This window comes from Leuciscus leuciscus (genome assembly GCF_965113295.1).
Source record: "Leuciscus leuciscus genome assembly, chromosome: 2".
Taxonomy (NCBI): Eukaryota; Metazoa; Chordata; class Actinopteri; order Cypriniformes; family Leuciscidae; genus Leuciscus; species Leuciscus leuciscus.
The window spans coordinates 4,733,866-4,750,017 of NC_138726.1; the positions used below are offsets into that span (position 1 = coordinate 4,733,866).

A 16,152-nucleotide genomic window follows, 5' to 3' on the forward strand; every position below is an offset into this window, starting at 1 on the left:
TCTGTCTGTCTATCTATCTGTCTGTCTATCTGTCTGTCTGTCTATCTATCTATCTATCTATCTGTCTATATATCTATCTATCTATCTATCTATCTATCTATCTATCTATCTGTCTATCTGTCTGTCTATCTATCTGTCTATCTGTCTATCTGTCTATCTGTCTATCTATCTATCTGTCTGTCTGTCTATCTATCTGTCTGTCTATCTATCTATCTATCTGTCTGTCTGTCTGTCTGAACACCTTTAAACTTCAAGCTTTTAAAAATGTCTGGTTTCAAGCCAATTTCAACATTTCAAGCCAACTTCAAAATTTGTCTTGAAAAACTTTTTTTTTTATCTAGTTAATATTTAAATATTAGAGTACACTTTATTTCAATGGTCCACTTTAGAGAGTCTATTAACTATACGTAACTTTAACTACATGTCAACTAACTTAGTATTAATAGACTGTTAGTTTCAGGTTCGGATTCAAAGTTACTTATAGTCAGTATAATGTCTGTTGAGGAGCATCAAAATAAAATGTTAGCAGAAATGAAGCAGACAGTCTACTGATGATGACTGCTAGTTGACATGTAGTTGCAAAGTTACTTATAGTTAGTACTAGAATGTCTAAAGTGTTACCAAATGTTATTATATTTGTCACCATATTTATTCTGTAATTTATTTAACAGATAGCATTCATTTTTATGCTTCCAGTCCTGGTCATCAGGCTAGACTCACAAAGTAATTTTAGCATGTTTCACATTATCAGATTTCACACAGCAGTGGAATACTTGGACAAATACAAAATGACCCCTGAAAAACAGATGCAAGTATTTGGGTGGGAGGGAGCAGTCGACTGCTGGCAAGCTCTTTAGGCAATATATGACCGTAAGATGAAGTCACAAACATTGCGACTGGAGTCGACTCCCACTCATCGAGAAACACAGTCAATGCTTTATGTGGAGAAGTACCAGCTGGTGCCACGGTCTCATAGTCCTCCATACTTATTTGTGTGCATCAGAAACTAGGGAATGAACATGCAATTTAAGCGTAAATCCACATCGACCATCTTCGGCTGTGTATTTGCATTACTCCTTCCCAAAATCTGCTTTGCTGAGAAAAGTAAGTAACTCTTGTTTCAGATATTAGATTGTAATATTGGCTATTTGGTGAACTGTCATCAGCAACACTATTGTGTCGGTGCAACATGTGTCAGTCTCTCTCTCTGTGGGTATTTCATATGATGTAGGGGTGAATTTGGGGTGATTGGGACACTTCTTGCCATTGAGTGTCCCGATCAACCTGAATTCAAGTGATTTCAGCTCAGGCAGTGGCAATAAAAAGACGCCATGTCTGTTCATTGTCATTGGATGTAGAGAATGTAGAGGTTGGAAATATGTCATGTTCAAAATACTTTCCTACACTCATTGTGTCATCAAACAAACTGCCCCTTAAAATGGGTCACACTTTATATTTGGTGTCTTTACCTACGTGCATACATCAAAATTAATAATAATAATTGTTAGGTACAATAAACGCATTGTGTTGATGTCGTATTGCTATTGAAGTGGATAAGGTTAGGACAGGTTTGGTGGTATGGGTAGGTTGTGTAATTATAGATGTAATTACAATGTAATGTACTTTTATGTATATATAATTGACCGTTCGCAAAGACCCGCCCCCTTTAGTTACTGTTGCTATGTCCGACATGCCACGCCGCTCTCACGCCACACCATGTTCTCACGCAGTGAAAAATACATCGCGGAGCAGAGAGGACACTGACAACGCGCTGACAGACAGGACAGACCAGGTTACTTTTGGGTTACTTTTGATATGAAACAAAGTCTCACCCTTCAAATTTGGTAATTTTTTTAAGAAATTTAAACAATAAATACCGTTTTGAGGCTCTTTGATGTGTCTGACAGATCGCTGTAAAGCCTCTTAAAGCTGCTCGTGAACCGATCATCTCTTCCTTCTAGTTAATTTATAGCATCAAATAAACATGAATGAACATAAGAAGGAATGTTGTTTTAACCGCGGAAAGCTGTCAGTACACACCGTTTCTCAAGTTCATGTCCACCGACGTTTATCTACTAACTCTCCTGACTGCTTTGTCGGACAAAAATGGCGGATTCGGCGGATTATGATTGGTCAGATCGCCTGTCAATCAAACTCCCTGCGAGGGGTCAATTGCACTGTGGCTACGTTCACACTGCAGGCTGAAACGACCCAATTCCGATTTTTTTGCCCCTATGCGACCTGTGTCTGATCTTTTCATGACAGTCTGAACGACACAGATCCGATCTTTTCAAATGCGACCCAGGCCACTTGGGTATGTGGTCCCAAATCCGATACATATCCGATCTTTTCAAATGCGACTTCAGTCTGAACGGCCAGGTCGCATTTATCCGACCCGCACGTCATTGATACGCGAAAAACGTCATAATCCTGCGTTGAAGTAGTCGTCGGTTTGAAAACGGACTGCATATTCGTCGAGCTGAGGTAAATCTGCCGAACGGGTCGACCTCGACGAGCCCGTTAATAAAAAAAAAAATAAAAAAAAAAGAGCCCACGGCCATTATATATACGTTATGTTAACTTATTTGTGCTGGATCTGATATTAGATAGGTCAGCGGCTGCTGTCTGGCTCTTGTGTAACGGTCGCTGCGCGTGCTCGTGTGTGTGTGTGTGTGTGTGTGTGTGTGAGAGAATCACAGTTAAAGTTTAGCTACTTCCGCAAACAATAAGTGACGTCGTTGACCGTTGAGTACTCTTCTGCGCATGCGGGTCACTTCTGGGTCATTTCACGTTCACACAGGAGATCACAAAAGGTCGCATTTAATTGGAAATGTGAACGGCCTTGCAAAAAAATCGAATTTTTTCAAAAAATCGGAATTGAGCATTAAGCCCTGCAGTGTGAACGTAGCCAAATGAATAATTTAAATGTTAGTGTGTTTTCAACACACTTTCTATTGTCAGTATACAGTATGTAAATGAAGAATGTTTACTTGTTCTCTGTGTTACCCAATTCACATTTACTTTTGACAGCTCCATGTCTTTCAGCTCTTCCCCTCCGTTTGGCCTTAAACACTTGTGTTCGCTGACATCCGGTTTGAAATGTTGACTACAAACATGGAGGTTTTTCAGATTTCCCCGTCGCGTAATTCTCTCAGTATTTACGATTCTTTGCATCCTTTAGCCGACGCCTTCAATGCGGCGGATCCGTCACTGGAAACCGAAAGTTACTCACTTCTGCTAAACGTTCATTCTTTGAATTCTGGAACAAAACAAGTCGATACCATTGTGACTAAAAGTTTGCTAAGAAGTATTTCCTCCTAAAGAAAAGGCGTTATTTGAGTCCGTAAGCGTATTATAGCATGCTGGTGGGAGTGGCCTTGGATGGCAACATGCCCAGTGCATTATGGGTGTTGAAGTGTTCATACCAATTTGGAAAAAGGGAAGAAACGGCCTTCTTCAGCACCAATTAAAAATAAATAAATAAATAAATAAATTCACCTTTCTACTGTATAGGCCCATTTTGCCAGTGGTGAAGCATCACTTAATATTGTAACGCAGCTGAGAAAAGCAGGTGAAGACGAGGATCTAAACGCAGGGTGATTTAATAAAGTAACACAAAACAGAGAACACAGAACTCGAAGAACAAAGGAACAAAACCTTGGGAATCACAAAGAGAGGTGACCATTACACGTACAACAACTGACAAAGTAACAAGTGAAACACAAGGGCTATAAATACACAGGGACAAACAAGCTAAGCTAGATAACAAGGGGGCGTGGCTTATTAGAAACACCTGGGAAGACTAATAAACAAGAAAAACTACAAAGGACTACAAAACATGACACAGAACAGGAAATAACAAAAGTCCACACAAGACAGGAATCATGACAAATATAAAGTTGGGCCAAATGGTAATATTTGTTTTCTCTCTGCAGTTTGTACAGTCCCTTCAGGGCCTGTGACGATTAAAGAGAACAACACAGATGACACAGTTGTTGTCCACATTAACACAACAACAAAGGATGTAACGCTGAATCTCACAGAGAATCCTGGAGATGCATTCTATCTGAGAGGTTCAGAACTGATAGCAAAGAAAGGCCTGGACTTTGAAGTATGTTTATTTCACGACTTTCCATTATCTTGTGCGCAATTTGAGTAATAAGACTATGATGATCCTGCTGGAAAAGCCAGTTAAAACCTGCTTCACTGCAAACAGTTATTTGCTTCATCAGTATTTTTTGTCTTTTTTTTCCAAGTACAAATATCTAAACAATCATAAATCAAGATACATTTACTTGAGGTGCAAAATAACTTAAATAACTCAACTTAATAAAGATATTAAGTCTTGTTTTCTGGAGAGAAAAAATAAATAAATTAAGTTTGTGCTTAAAAAAAAGAAGAAAATATCTGCCAGTGGGGTCAAAAAAATATTTTATTATTTTTCTGACCCCACTGGCAGATTTGTTTATTCTTGTTTTAAGCACAAATTATTTAATATCTTAATATTTTTATATAAAAATAATTTTGCTTCTCAAGTAAATGTATCTTGAACTAAGAATTTTTTTAATATTTTTTTTATGAAAAGCAAGAAAAAAATACTAAGCAAGAAAAACTTTTTTGGCAGTGATAAAGGGATGGTTTGGAGTAAAATCAACCTAGGGTCCTTTGCACCATGACCTCGATCCTATGATGTATCTCGTAAATTACCCCACTAATAATGCCCAGAATGGTACCAAACTTCTACAGTAGTACAAATAGGTTCTGTACTCATAAAACGAGGCATTGGAAAGTTTGTAAGTACATCAGGAGTTTATTTAAATAACATTTGCCTGATGGCTAATGCTACCGCTAACTCTTACGTCAAGGGTGGGGGTGTTTGGCCCGAGGTCATGGTGTAAAGGACCCTAGGTTGATTTTACTCCGAACCATCCCTTTATGATGCGGCAGCTGTGTTTACATGGTTTCTAGCTTTCATTCGTGGTCACTATCTGATCCAAGCTGGTTTAGATGATGGTTAATCAGACAAATTACCAGCCAGTGGACTTGGTTTAAACCTGGTGGTGGACCAAACTGGACCGACAACAAACCAGCTGTCATCTTCCAAATACCAGTTTGACTGATCTTAAGTTAATATGACTTTGGTTAAACACGATGAAAATGCACAATGAACGATCACAGCAGTTTGATCCTAACTTCAGTTGATATTAACCTGTTTTCCAGACCCTTTCAGGTCCTGAGGAGCTAACTGTCCAGGTCCGGTGTAATAAAACTGGCTACAGAAGTGTAAGTTACTCACAAGTACAATTACAAGTAAATGAATTCTAGGCAGATGAATGTAAAACTAAAAGGCAGAGACTATTTGCTCTGTGCAAACAAGTGAAAAGAGCAGCATTTTCATTGCTCTAATTGTTAAATGTATTTAGATGCCATTTTATACTTGGCTGGCTGATACTACAGTAGTCAACATTAGAAGTGGATCAAAACCTTTCATCAAAGTTATACATGAATTTTGTACAATACACGTTCTTGTCTTAGGACAACTTTGATGAACTTTTTTGATCCACTTCAAATGTTGACTACTGTATTTACCCATCAGTGTATTGTAGTATAAAACAGTATGCAATAACAACATATTGAGTGTAAATTATTAAATTTATTTAAATCATTAAATGGATGCTGCCTTATTGGGACAAATCTCTCCCGACACCTTCCCCTAACCCAACCCGACTAATACTTTTTTAAATCACTTTAGTTCCAGTTTTCCAATATTTTTAATGCGAAGACATCCATGCATCCGTATATTGCAGATTGCTATAATAGTTTTTCTCAGATTTTTTTTTTTTTTTTTTTTTTAAAGATGAAGCCAGCTGTTACATCTGTAGTTTTGACCTTTTTATATTAATTTGTACATTTTATCTACAGATCACTCTGATTGTGATTGTTCGTGTTGAGAATATCAATGACAACACTCCATCATTTGGCCAGAGCGAGTATACACTTAACGTAAATGAGGTGAGAGCATGCTATTCAACATTTGTCCTAGTAAGTTGGTCCTGCAACAACATTTGTACTGTCTGAATTTTAGAGCAAGTGTTCGGCTTTGTGGCTTAATCGACATTCTAATCAACCAAAAATTTCAAATATTCAGGGTTGAGTTTAAAAATTATACGTTAAATCAGACAGCAAACAGTTTCTAGACCAACTTTCAATGTAAGGATGTTGTCATTCTAGTCCATAAATGTTACATTGTGTGTATTGCACAGCTCACACCAGTTAATACCAGCATTGGCCTGATTGAAGCAATCGATGATGATTCTGAGGTTCTGTATTATTCTATAGAACCAACTTTGGTAAGTAACCAATTCCTTTTATCTAGATTTTTAAAAATTAAAAACAACAGGAGAAGTTTAGCAGAAAGTCCAAGATGCTCTTTTTCATATAGCAAAAGAACCAAAGGCTCAAAAAAGACAAAACAGGGTTACACTTTATTTTAAGGTGTCATTGTTACAGTCTAATTATATATTTAAGTACTGAGTAATATTAAGCAACTACATGTACTTACTATAGGGTTAGGGTAGGATTAGGATTTGGTTGAGGGTTAATGGTTGAGGATTTGGTTAATTGCATGTAATTATGCATAATTACTGTTATTACTACGGTAAGTACATTTAACATATACAACAAGGAAACTAAAATAAAGTGTTACCCAAAACAGAACCGCAAAAGCATCATAAATGTGACTAGTGTGATATTACAAGTCTTCCGAAGTCATATGATCTCTTTGTGTGAAGATCAAAGTGAAACTTACAGGTATAGTTCACCCAAAAATGGAAAAACTGTCGTTAGTTACTGATCCTCATGTCGTTCCAAACTCGTAACACTTTCGTTCATCTTCAAAACACAAATGAAGATATTTTTAATGAAATCTGAGAGATTTCTGTCCATCCATTGAAAGTCTATTTCACCCAAAACTTCAGCTTGGGTAAATGCTTTAAAGTGTTTATAATGACATAATAGGTTCATAATGAGCAAAAACAATCCATACGAAAAGAGCAGTTTAATGCAAGTCTTCTCAAGAGACACAATCACCTATTATGAATGAGGAGCCAGAACCAATTAGTTTCGGTAGAGTGACCTGTAGCAAAGTTACTTGTTATGGGAAGAAGGAGGCAGGAACCAGCGAACGTTCACAGACTTTAATAATAAAATAAGCAAATACAAAATGAAAGTAAAGACAGCAGTCCCTCACGGACGACTGCTGCCACATATAATAAAACAGAAAAAAAAAACACAACATAAATCCAGGCCTGTCCTCTCTCATCCTTCAATGTCGTCGCTCCTCCTTTTATGCTTCCGCTCCTCTGTAAGAGATACGAGACCGGTGCTTCACGCAGGTGACGCTCATCAGTAATCAGTAACCACTTGTCCTACTCGCCACATGACCATTTACCATGTGCTCTATGTACTGTATGTGCGTTGATCAATGTTTATGTGAATAAAAGTCTAACTCTGTTCATCATATAAAGTGATTGTGTCTCTTCAGAAGACTTGGATTAAACTGCTCGCTTCATATAAATTGAAAATGAACTTTTTGAAGCGTCAAGGTTTGGGGTGAATGGATCTTTAATGGAGGTAAAGAAGGTTTCAAAGATGAATGAAAGTCTTGTGGATTTGGATGGCATGAGAGTGAGTGAGTGATTGATGGCTGAATTTTCATTTCTTGGTTAAACCATCCCATTAAGTAATTAATAGCTGAAAATCAAACATCGTCCTTCAAGATGCTTAATGTCAGGTCTGATTCCAATGATGGAAAATCCCATTGGCTCTCATATGGCTTGTGACAAATTCCAACAGTTATGTTTAAAAATGTGCAAGCTTGAATGAGAATTTAGAGCTATTGGTTTGGCACAATATCAGTATGAGCAAAGCTGGGTTTACACTGTATGATTTTGGCCATGATTTACCTGTCTGAGACATCCATGCCAGTGGGAATATTTGTGGCTGATATACTGGGAGACAGAGGTGGCGCTTCTCACCCTGATACCCACCCATGAACCTCTTCTGCCTCTAGAGGTCCCATCCATCACAGAGTGTTCTTCATCGCCGTTGGTCCCGTCCAGCACAGAGTTGTCTTTGTCGCCACTAGTCCAGTCCAACACCAAGCCTGTTTCCTCACCCAGCACCTGTTCTATGCCACTGATGTTTACCCAGCATTCCTCTCCTGCCTGCTCCACTGAAGCCAGCCATTCCTTCAGCCCTTCGGCTCCCCTGTTGGCTCCGCCATACAACCCGGATCCACATTGGGGCTTTCTCCCTGTGAGCCCTCAGCTTCACCTGAGACCATCATCCTTCCGGCTTCACCTTGGCTCCTCCCTCCATCAGCTCCACCTCGGCTACGCCCTGGCTCCACGCCCCCTCGGCTGCACCTGGGACCATCGTCCTTCCGGCTCCACCTTGGCTCCTCCCTCCATCAGCTCCACCTCGGCTACGCCCTGGCTCCACGCCCCCTCGGCTCCACCTGGGACCATCGTCCTTCCGGCTCCACCTTGCCTCCTCCCTCCATCAGCTACACCTCGGCTACGCCCTGGCTCCAAGCCCCCTTGGCTGCACCTGGGACCATCATACTTCCGGCTCCAACTTGGCTCCTCCCTCCATCAGCTCCACCTCGGCTATGCCCTGGCTCCACGCCCCCTCGGCTCCACCTGGGACCATCATCCTTGCGGCTTCACCTTGGCTCCTCCCTCCATCACAAAACCTTGGCTCCTCCCTCCATCAGCTACACCTCGGGTACGCCCTGGCTCCACGCCCCCTCGGCTGCACCTGGGACCATCGTCCTTCTGGCTCCACCTTGGCTCCTCCCTCCATCAGCTCCACCTTGGCTCCTCCCTCCATCAGCTACACCTCGGGTACGCCCTGGCTCCACGCCCCCTCGGCTGCACCTGGGACCATCGTCCTTCTGGCTCCACCTTGGCTCCTCCCTCCATCAGCTCCACCTCGGCTACGCCCTGGCTCCACGCCCCCTCGGCTGCACCTGGGACCATCGTCCTTCCGGCTTCACCTTGGCTCCTCCCTCCATCAGCTCCACCTCGGCTACGCCCTGGCCCCACGCCCCCTCGGCTCCACCTGGGACCATCGTCCTTCCGGCTTCACCTTGGCTCCTCCCTCCATCAGCTACACCTTGGCTACGCCCAGGCCCCACGCCCTCTCGGCTGCACCTGGGACCATTGTCCTTCCGGCTCCACCTTGGCTCCTCCCTCCATCAGCTCCACCTCGGCTACGCCCTGGCTCCTCGCCCCCTCGGCGAAGAGAAAGGTGACCAGGCTGTCATCACTCTACCATCGCCATGGACTTCCAGACCTTCGGCTGCGCCTCATTCCTCCACCGCTACGGCTCTGTCGGGCTCTTCCTTCCCTCCGGCTTCGCCTCTGTCACTCACACCATTGTCACCTCAGTCCTCAGGCACCCAAGCTCTACCTCGGCCACTCATCACCACGTCTCCACCTTGGTCTCCTGGTCCAACAATGTCGCCTGGTCTCTCGGTCCATCAGGCTCCGCCTGGGCCTCCACATCTCCCGGCATCACTGCTGTTAAGCTCAAGTTTCCACCATGGCTCCTCCCTCCATCAGTTCTGCAGTAGGTCACCTTCCTCCTGGCTGTCTCCTTGGTCACTCTGAGCTCTTATCAGCTGTCCGCTCCTCCATGGGACCTTCCACCATCAACTCCACCCTTTTTTTTTTTCTGCCAGCATCCCTCCCTGCCTCCTGATCTGCGTCGGCACCTCGTCCACCTCCAGAGCCTCCACCCTCCCTCCCTCACATCATCAGTTACGGCGCGAGGAGGCGTCTTTTGGGGGGTGTTTCCAAAATACAGGTTAAAATATAAAGGTGACCGAGCCTTCTCAGTGGCTGCTCCTAATCTCTGGAATAGTCTACCTGTTCATAAAAGAACAGCTCGGACTGCTGAATTTTTCAAGCTGTTGCTTAAGACCCACCTGTATTCCTTAGCTTTCGTTTCGAGTTGAGACATTTTCTGTTGTGTATGTTGTTTATTTGTTTGTGTCCCCTGATATTGTTGTCAAGCACTTAAGTCAACTATGGTTGTTTTTAAATGTGCATTCTGTCCGTGTTTACTCTCGTTTACATGGACTTTTAGTTTGTTTTCCTTAGTTACCTGTTTCTTTTGTTCCTCTGTTTCTGCCAGCCCTTAGTTGCCATACTAATTTATTTGATCATCACACCTGTTCTTATTTGTGTTCATTATCATTTTGTATTTAAGTTCCTCACTGCCTTCAGTGTCCGGTATTGTTTGTGCTGCATTGTGCTTGATCCTTTTGGATGATCTGTGCTGCTTTATTTATTAAACTACTCTGTTATTTTAAACTACTTTACCTATCTTCATCATCTTTGGACTTTAAATGTTACACTGACAACAAGCAACAATCGTAAAGGACTATTGTAAATTGTACACTGTGCACCTGGCTTTAATGACATTGTTGCTTGAACCATTACTTTAATATGACCGTTTCTTTACAGAACAGATACTTCAGACTTGAGACCATGTATACGCCAAACATCCTTGTGAACAAAGTTTTAGATTACGATGTCATCCAACAGGTGAAACTGATCTTGTATGCGCAGGTATGTGAAATGAATTTGAATTTGAATTTGAATGCGTTAAAAGTTCTCTCTTGATCTCACGTTTAACACGATCAAGTCTTGACTCTATCAGGATACTCCACTGCCATCGCAACATACTCCGCTGCCATCACAACCGAGTGAACGCTCCTTCACAGCTACAGCAACCATCACCGTCAATATTATAGACATTGATAACCGTCCTCCGTGGTTTCAACCATGTACAAGAGTAACCATTGGTAATGCCAAAATCTGCCTGAGCCTCGGCTACAGGGGCAGGGTGAACTTAACAGAGAAGCAGGTACATTATCATTCATATTATGACCATGGTTAATAAATGTAATGCTGTATTTCAGAATTATCCATACAACATGTATATTTCCAGGAGGGAGCCTTGCAATTGCAGCCAGGTCCAGTGTATGCCAGAGATGGAGATAAAAGCAGAAATGAAGAGATAAGCTATAAAATTGTTCGAGGTAGTAAAGCATTTTTCCTAAAATAACTGTTGCCCCTCAATTTTCAACATGAACTGCACAAGCTATCATTTCTGTAACTGCCTAGGAAATGAAGACAACATATTTCAGATTGATGAGAACTCCGGCAACATATCCATGCTGAAACCAGCAGATATAGCAGGCCCAATCTCCCTCTTAGTTTTGGTGAGTTTCTTGTACATATTATAAAAACTAGAATATGCATCCTCACAATATCTGCTCGAGCCTGAGAGCAGATACAGCTGAATCACTGCGTAATTTTGATAACAGCAGCCTTCCTTTATTTGTCCTTCCTAGGCTTCTCAGGTATTAAACCGAGATCAGTTTGCCACCACTTCAGTCACCATTGATGTAATGAAAAAGAGCAGAAATCCTCCGAGGTTTGAGAAAGAACGATATGAAGGGTATGTTTACATTACTTCAGGGCCTGAAAACATGGTGCTAAGAGACAGGACGACCAACAGACCCTTCAGAGTCAGAGCAAGGGATGAAGACTTCGCAAGTGTAAGTTTCAAGTTTAAAATTATGGTCACCCATAAACATGAAACCCATTTAATAAGAGATTGGCAGTTTCTCCCTTTGTTTTTCAGGGAATCAATCCTGATATAAAATATGAAGTGCAATACAGCAGCTATGTCAATATCACAACAGATGGGTTTATACTTTTGAAGAAAGCAGTTCGGACCGATTCCTTCGCTTTGCAGGCAAGTAAATATGTTTAGTTGCATCTATTTTGAGATAGATGCTTTCTACTTTCACAGTTAAATGGTTCTTCTTTGTCAACCCTCACTGAAAGCATAGCATTTACCAAAGCTTTTACCACTTGATTTTGTCATGTCTGGCTATTGAAAGACCCCTTTATATAGGCATCTTTAACAAACTACTATAGTGAAAAAAGTGTGGTGAAAGATTTACTTTGAAGCAAGTTTCACTCAGAAATTGCTGGTAAAAACAACAACAACAAAGAAAACATTGAAGTGGACAGAATCAAATAGTGTTTTCTTGTAAAACAAACTTCAATAATGTTTTTCAAACACTTGCACTTAAGTGTACTTACATGAAAAAAAAAAAAAAGTCTATGTTGTATTGCAAAACACAATCTTTTTTTACAGTGTACTTGCATAAAAATAAATTAATAAAATAAAATAATCAGGTAAGACTTTATTTCATGGTGACATAGTTACATTTTACTTACTCAAATAAGTACTGACTAATATTAATTAACTACATGTACTTACTATAAAGTTACGGTTTGATTTGGGTTAGTTACTTGTAATTATGCATAACTTACAGTTACTACCATAGTAAGTACATGTAGTAGTGTGTAACTACGTCACTTTAAAATAAAGTGTTAACTGAAATATAAAATATATATAAAATAAAATAAAATAATGTCTATGTTGTATTGGAAAACACTTGCTGCTATTGAGGTCATAATCTTTTTTACAGTGTATGTACTTACATAAAAAATAAATAAAATAATGTCTATGTTGTATTGCAAAGCATAATCTTTTTACAGTGTACAGTATGTACTCGCATAAAAATTAAATAAAATAAAATGTCTTTGTTGTATTGGAAAACACTTGCTGCTATTGAGGTCATAATCTTTTTTTACAGTGTATGTACTTATTATGAAACAAAAAATTCATAAATAAATTCTATTTGTATTGCATGGGTATGTACATAGTTTGCACATTGTTGTTAAAGACACTTTATATAAAGTAGGTCCAAAAGACTTCCGGTCACTTTGCTATTGCAAACTTCTGTCAATGTTAAGGCTAAAATCTTTCAAATAGAATCTGAATTTGAATTGTTTGTTTCATCGCCAGCTTCGGGCGGTGGACGTGTCCACTGGCGAGTCAGGGACAGCTGCTCTCTCTGTCCTTGTAATACCATGTAAGTTTGCATCTAAAATGTTAATTAACCCACTCAGTGTGAAATGTTTATCCAGCATGATGGCTGTCTAACGTTTCTCCACATCAGCCACGGGGGTCCAGTCGCCCGACGAGAGCTTCCGCGCAGGAGACATGGCTTTACTGGGCTTCGTAATGGCCGCTTTACTGGTGCTCTGCCTCATTGTGATCGGCTATCTGATATCCCGTGTCAAGAAGGGGAATCCTGACGCGTTCAAGTTGTCTGAGGTCAGCATCTTCTCATCAAAGCTCAGTGAGTCCAGCTCTGAGTGTCCACTTTGTAAAAGAACTGAGGCTTAAAGGGTGACATATTATGCCTCTCTTCACAAGAATGTGTCTGTGAAATTTCAGCCCCAGATCATTTATTACAGCTTGTCAAATTTGCCCCTTTTTGGGTGTGAGCCTTTAAATGCAAATGAGCTTCTGCTCCGCCCCCGTTCAGAAGAGGCCGATCCTTTACACAAGCTTCAGATACTCCGGCGATAACAAAACAGGCCAATCTCACTCATCCAGAAATAACCAGTAGCGAGTGAAGCCTTACGGAGAGACTCAGGAAGAGTTTAACTTTTAGACGCACCTGGACGTGTCTGAATGGTTAGTGGAGACATTTATGTAGTTGTTGTGGAGTTACATTGATTAATCTCATCGACTTGCATGAACTTGAACTTTTTCACAAGTTAACAGTTCCCTGAGGACTTTATAAGACAGCTGTGACATGTTTTGGTCAGATAGTGTTCAGTGCTCGTTTGTGCAGCAACGACAGAACAATCTGCATGTTTTGCTCGAACTTTTGCCATTACGTTAGAACTGGTCTCTGTTGTTGCTTCTGAAAACCAAATGGCATCGCCGTGGGCGTAAACGTGAAGATTAAGGGGCGGAAATATTATAATAAGATCGTCATCCTACGTCAGAAGGAGAGCGAAATCTGATCGGCTTATCTTTTGACATGCTTGCAGAGAAAGGCTCACTAAAACAAAGTTAGGTTGTCACTTTTCATGTTTTCTGGATTGGTAGATGCACCGGAGACCCAATTATAGCACTTAAAGGATTAGTTCACTTTCAAAAAATGATTTGCTGATAATTTACTCACCCCGATGTCATCCAAGACATCCATGTCTTTCTTTCTTCAGTCGAAAAGAAATTAAGGTTTTTGAGGAAAACATTCCAGGATTTTTCTACACAGAATGGACTTCAATGGCAACCAACTATACCAATGTTCAAAGAAGGTTCAAATGTCCGTCTCAATGCAGCTTCAAAGTCTCGACACAATCCCAGTTAAGAAATAAGGGTCTTATCTAGAGAAGCAATCGATCATTTTCAAAAAAAAAAAAATATATTTATATACTTTTTAATCCCGTCTTGTACCATCTCTGAGATGTGCCACGTATTACGTCATCACGTTGGAAAGGTCACGAAAAAAATAAAAATAATAATAATAATAAATTAAAACAAAGATGTTGGATGATTTTGAAGTTGGAGGAGAAAATGAGATGACATTTTTCGCCCTTCCCTACCTTTTGAACCGGAGTACACAGACAAATAACTTAGATGGATGACGTGACGCGTGACCTTTCCAACGTGATGACGCAATGCGTGGCACATCTCAGAGATGGTACACGACGGGCATTTGTGGTTAAAAAGTATATCATTTAAAAATAAATTTGGAAAATGACAGATCGTTTCGCCAGATAAGACTCTTATTTCTTAACTGGGATCGTGTAGAGACTTTGAAGCTGCATTGAGACGGACATTTGAACCTTCTTTGAACATTGGTATAGTTGGTTGCCATTGAAGTCCATTCTGTGTAGAAAAATCCTGGAATGTTTTCCTCAAAAACCTTCATTTCTTTTCGACTGAAGAAAGAAAGACATGGATATCTTGGATGACATCGGGGTGAGTAAATTATCAGCAAAACATTTTTTAAAAGTGAACTAATCCTTTAAACGCGAAAAAAGTCAAATTTTCATGATATGTCCCCTTTAAGAGAAAGTTCCTTAAGAACGCCGTAATCATGTAGTACAGCAGGTAATATTCAGCTCATGAAATTGTGAGATTAACCCTCTGCCCTCATTCAGTGTTTAGGGTCATGCTTGAAGTTTACTCAGCCCCCTAACAGGCCAAGACCGAGAGATAGCATGCAGTTCAACAATGATGGTTTCTTAAATGAAGGAGACACAGGGAGATCCAGAGCCAGGCGAGCTGAACTGAGAGAAGGGAGACTGGATGCGGTTCAAGCAACAAGAGTGCGAGTGATTCCTCGTGAAAGACTGAGGCAGTGCCGATCCTGTGGACTCCAGACGAGTTTCAACCATTCCCATCACAGTCCAGTCGTCCAAACCAAAGGGAAGGCCAATAAGAATAGAGTGAAGTCCATTCTGGCTAAAGAGAGGAGGAAGGATGACAGACACAAGAGCGTTTGGTTCAAGGAGAGCGAGGATTCTTCAGATATCGAGGTTGAGATCATCCCTGACACTATAGGGATTAAGCCTGAAGAGGAGGTGGAGAGAGTCGAAGGGGATTTCGCTTCCCATGCGCCGGAAGACAGTCAAATGGAACTGGGGGATTTGATAATGTCGAATATACAGGACTTGAGTAGCAGGGAAATTTCTGACGGCAGAGACGGACTGAATACAGACAGAAAAGATCCGTGAGGAACCGGCTTGAGCTCTTTTGCTCGTCAGAGACTCTGGAGTTTTTCAGTTCGGCTGTAACAAGATGTCTTCGCAAAAATGAAACACGGTTCAGTTGAGATGTGATTAATAGCAAAATACTGACACATTTAGTGATCAATATATGTGAATGATGATGCATTTTTTTCCATTGTGTGATAATGTGTGCTAAACTAAAATGTGTTATTGTAATGTGTCTATAATTTAAGAAAACAAACCTGAGAATTTAATGTTGGCTTGCTGCTTAATTTAACATCAGCTGTGTTTATGAATAATACATTGTGGAATACAGTGTTTTGTATTATTATGTAAATTATTATGTGATGGTGGGGTGGGGTGGGGTGGGGTGGGGATGCAAAATAAAGCAAATTTGAACCATTCGAGAAAGTATCCACACTTGATGTGATGCCTGACAAAAGAATATTATTAAAAGCAAAAACAA

General features: G+C 40.7%; 1 protein-coding gene across 4 annotated transcripts; it reads left to right on the forward strand.

The window, feature by feature from the left end:
* Positions 1 to 340: 340 nt before the first annotated feature.
* Positions 341 to 16,142, forward strand: cdhr5a (cadherin-related family member 5a). Of its 4 annotated transcripts, none has more exons than XM_082160947.1 (14): positions 341 to 1,104; positions 3,936 to 4,111; positions 5,221 to 5,283; positions 5,923 to 6,012; positions 6,264 to 6,350; positions 10,533 to 10,637; positions 10,729 to 10,935; positions 11,020 to 11,110; positions 11,196 to 11,293; positions 11,426 to 11,632; positions 11,719 to 11,832; positions 12,958 to 13,024; positions 13,112 to 13,269; positions 15,211 to 15,383. In XM_082160947.1, the coding sequence occupies exons 1-14, from the start codon at positions 1,014 to 1,016 to the stop codon at positions 15,247 to 15,249; spliced, it is 1,593 nt and encodes a 530-aa protein (XP_082017073.1). In that variant the 5' UTR covers positions 341 to 1,013; the 3' UTR covers positions 15,250 to 15,383. The 4 variants fall into 4 exon arrangements, with proteins under 4 accessions (XP_082017073.1, XP_082017072.1, XP_082017071.1 ...); XM_082160946.1 differs by having other exon boundaries at positions 342 to 1,104; positions 13,112 to 13,294; positions 15,117 to 15,288; XM_082160945.1 differs by having other exon boundaries at positions 349 to 1,104; positions 13,112 to 13,294; positions 15,211 to 16,142.
* The last annotated feature ends 10 nt before the right edge of the window (positions 16,143 to 16,152 follow it).

Bases quoted from the DNA above. Each gene is read 5' to 3' on its own strand.
- cdhr5a (XM_082160944.1), top strand. From the start codon at position 1,014: ATGAACATGCAATTTAAGCGTAAATCCACATCGACCATCTTCGGCTGT. The intron at 10,936-11,019 runs GTACATTATCAT...GTATATTTCCAG, and splicing joins TGAACTTAACAGAGAAGCAG to GAGGGAGCCTTGCAATTGCA. The intron at 11,111-11,195 runs GTAGTAAAGCAT...GTAACTGCCTAG, and splicing joins AAGCTATAAAATTGTTCGAG to GAAATGAAGACAACATATTT.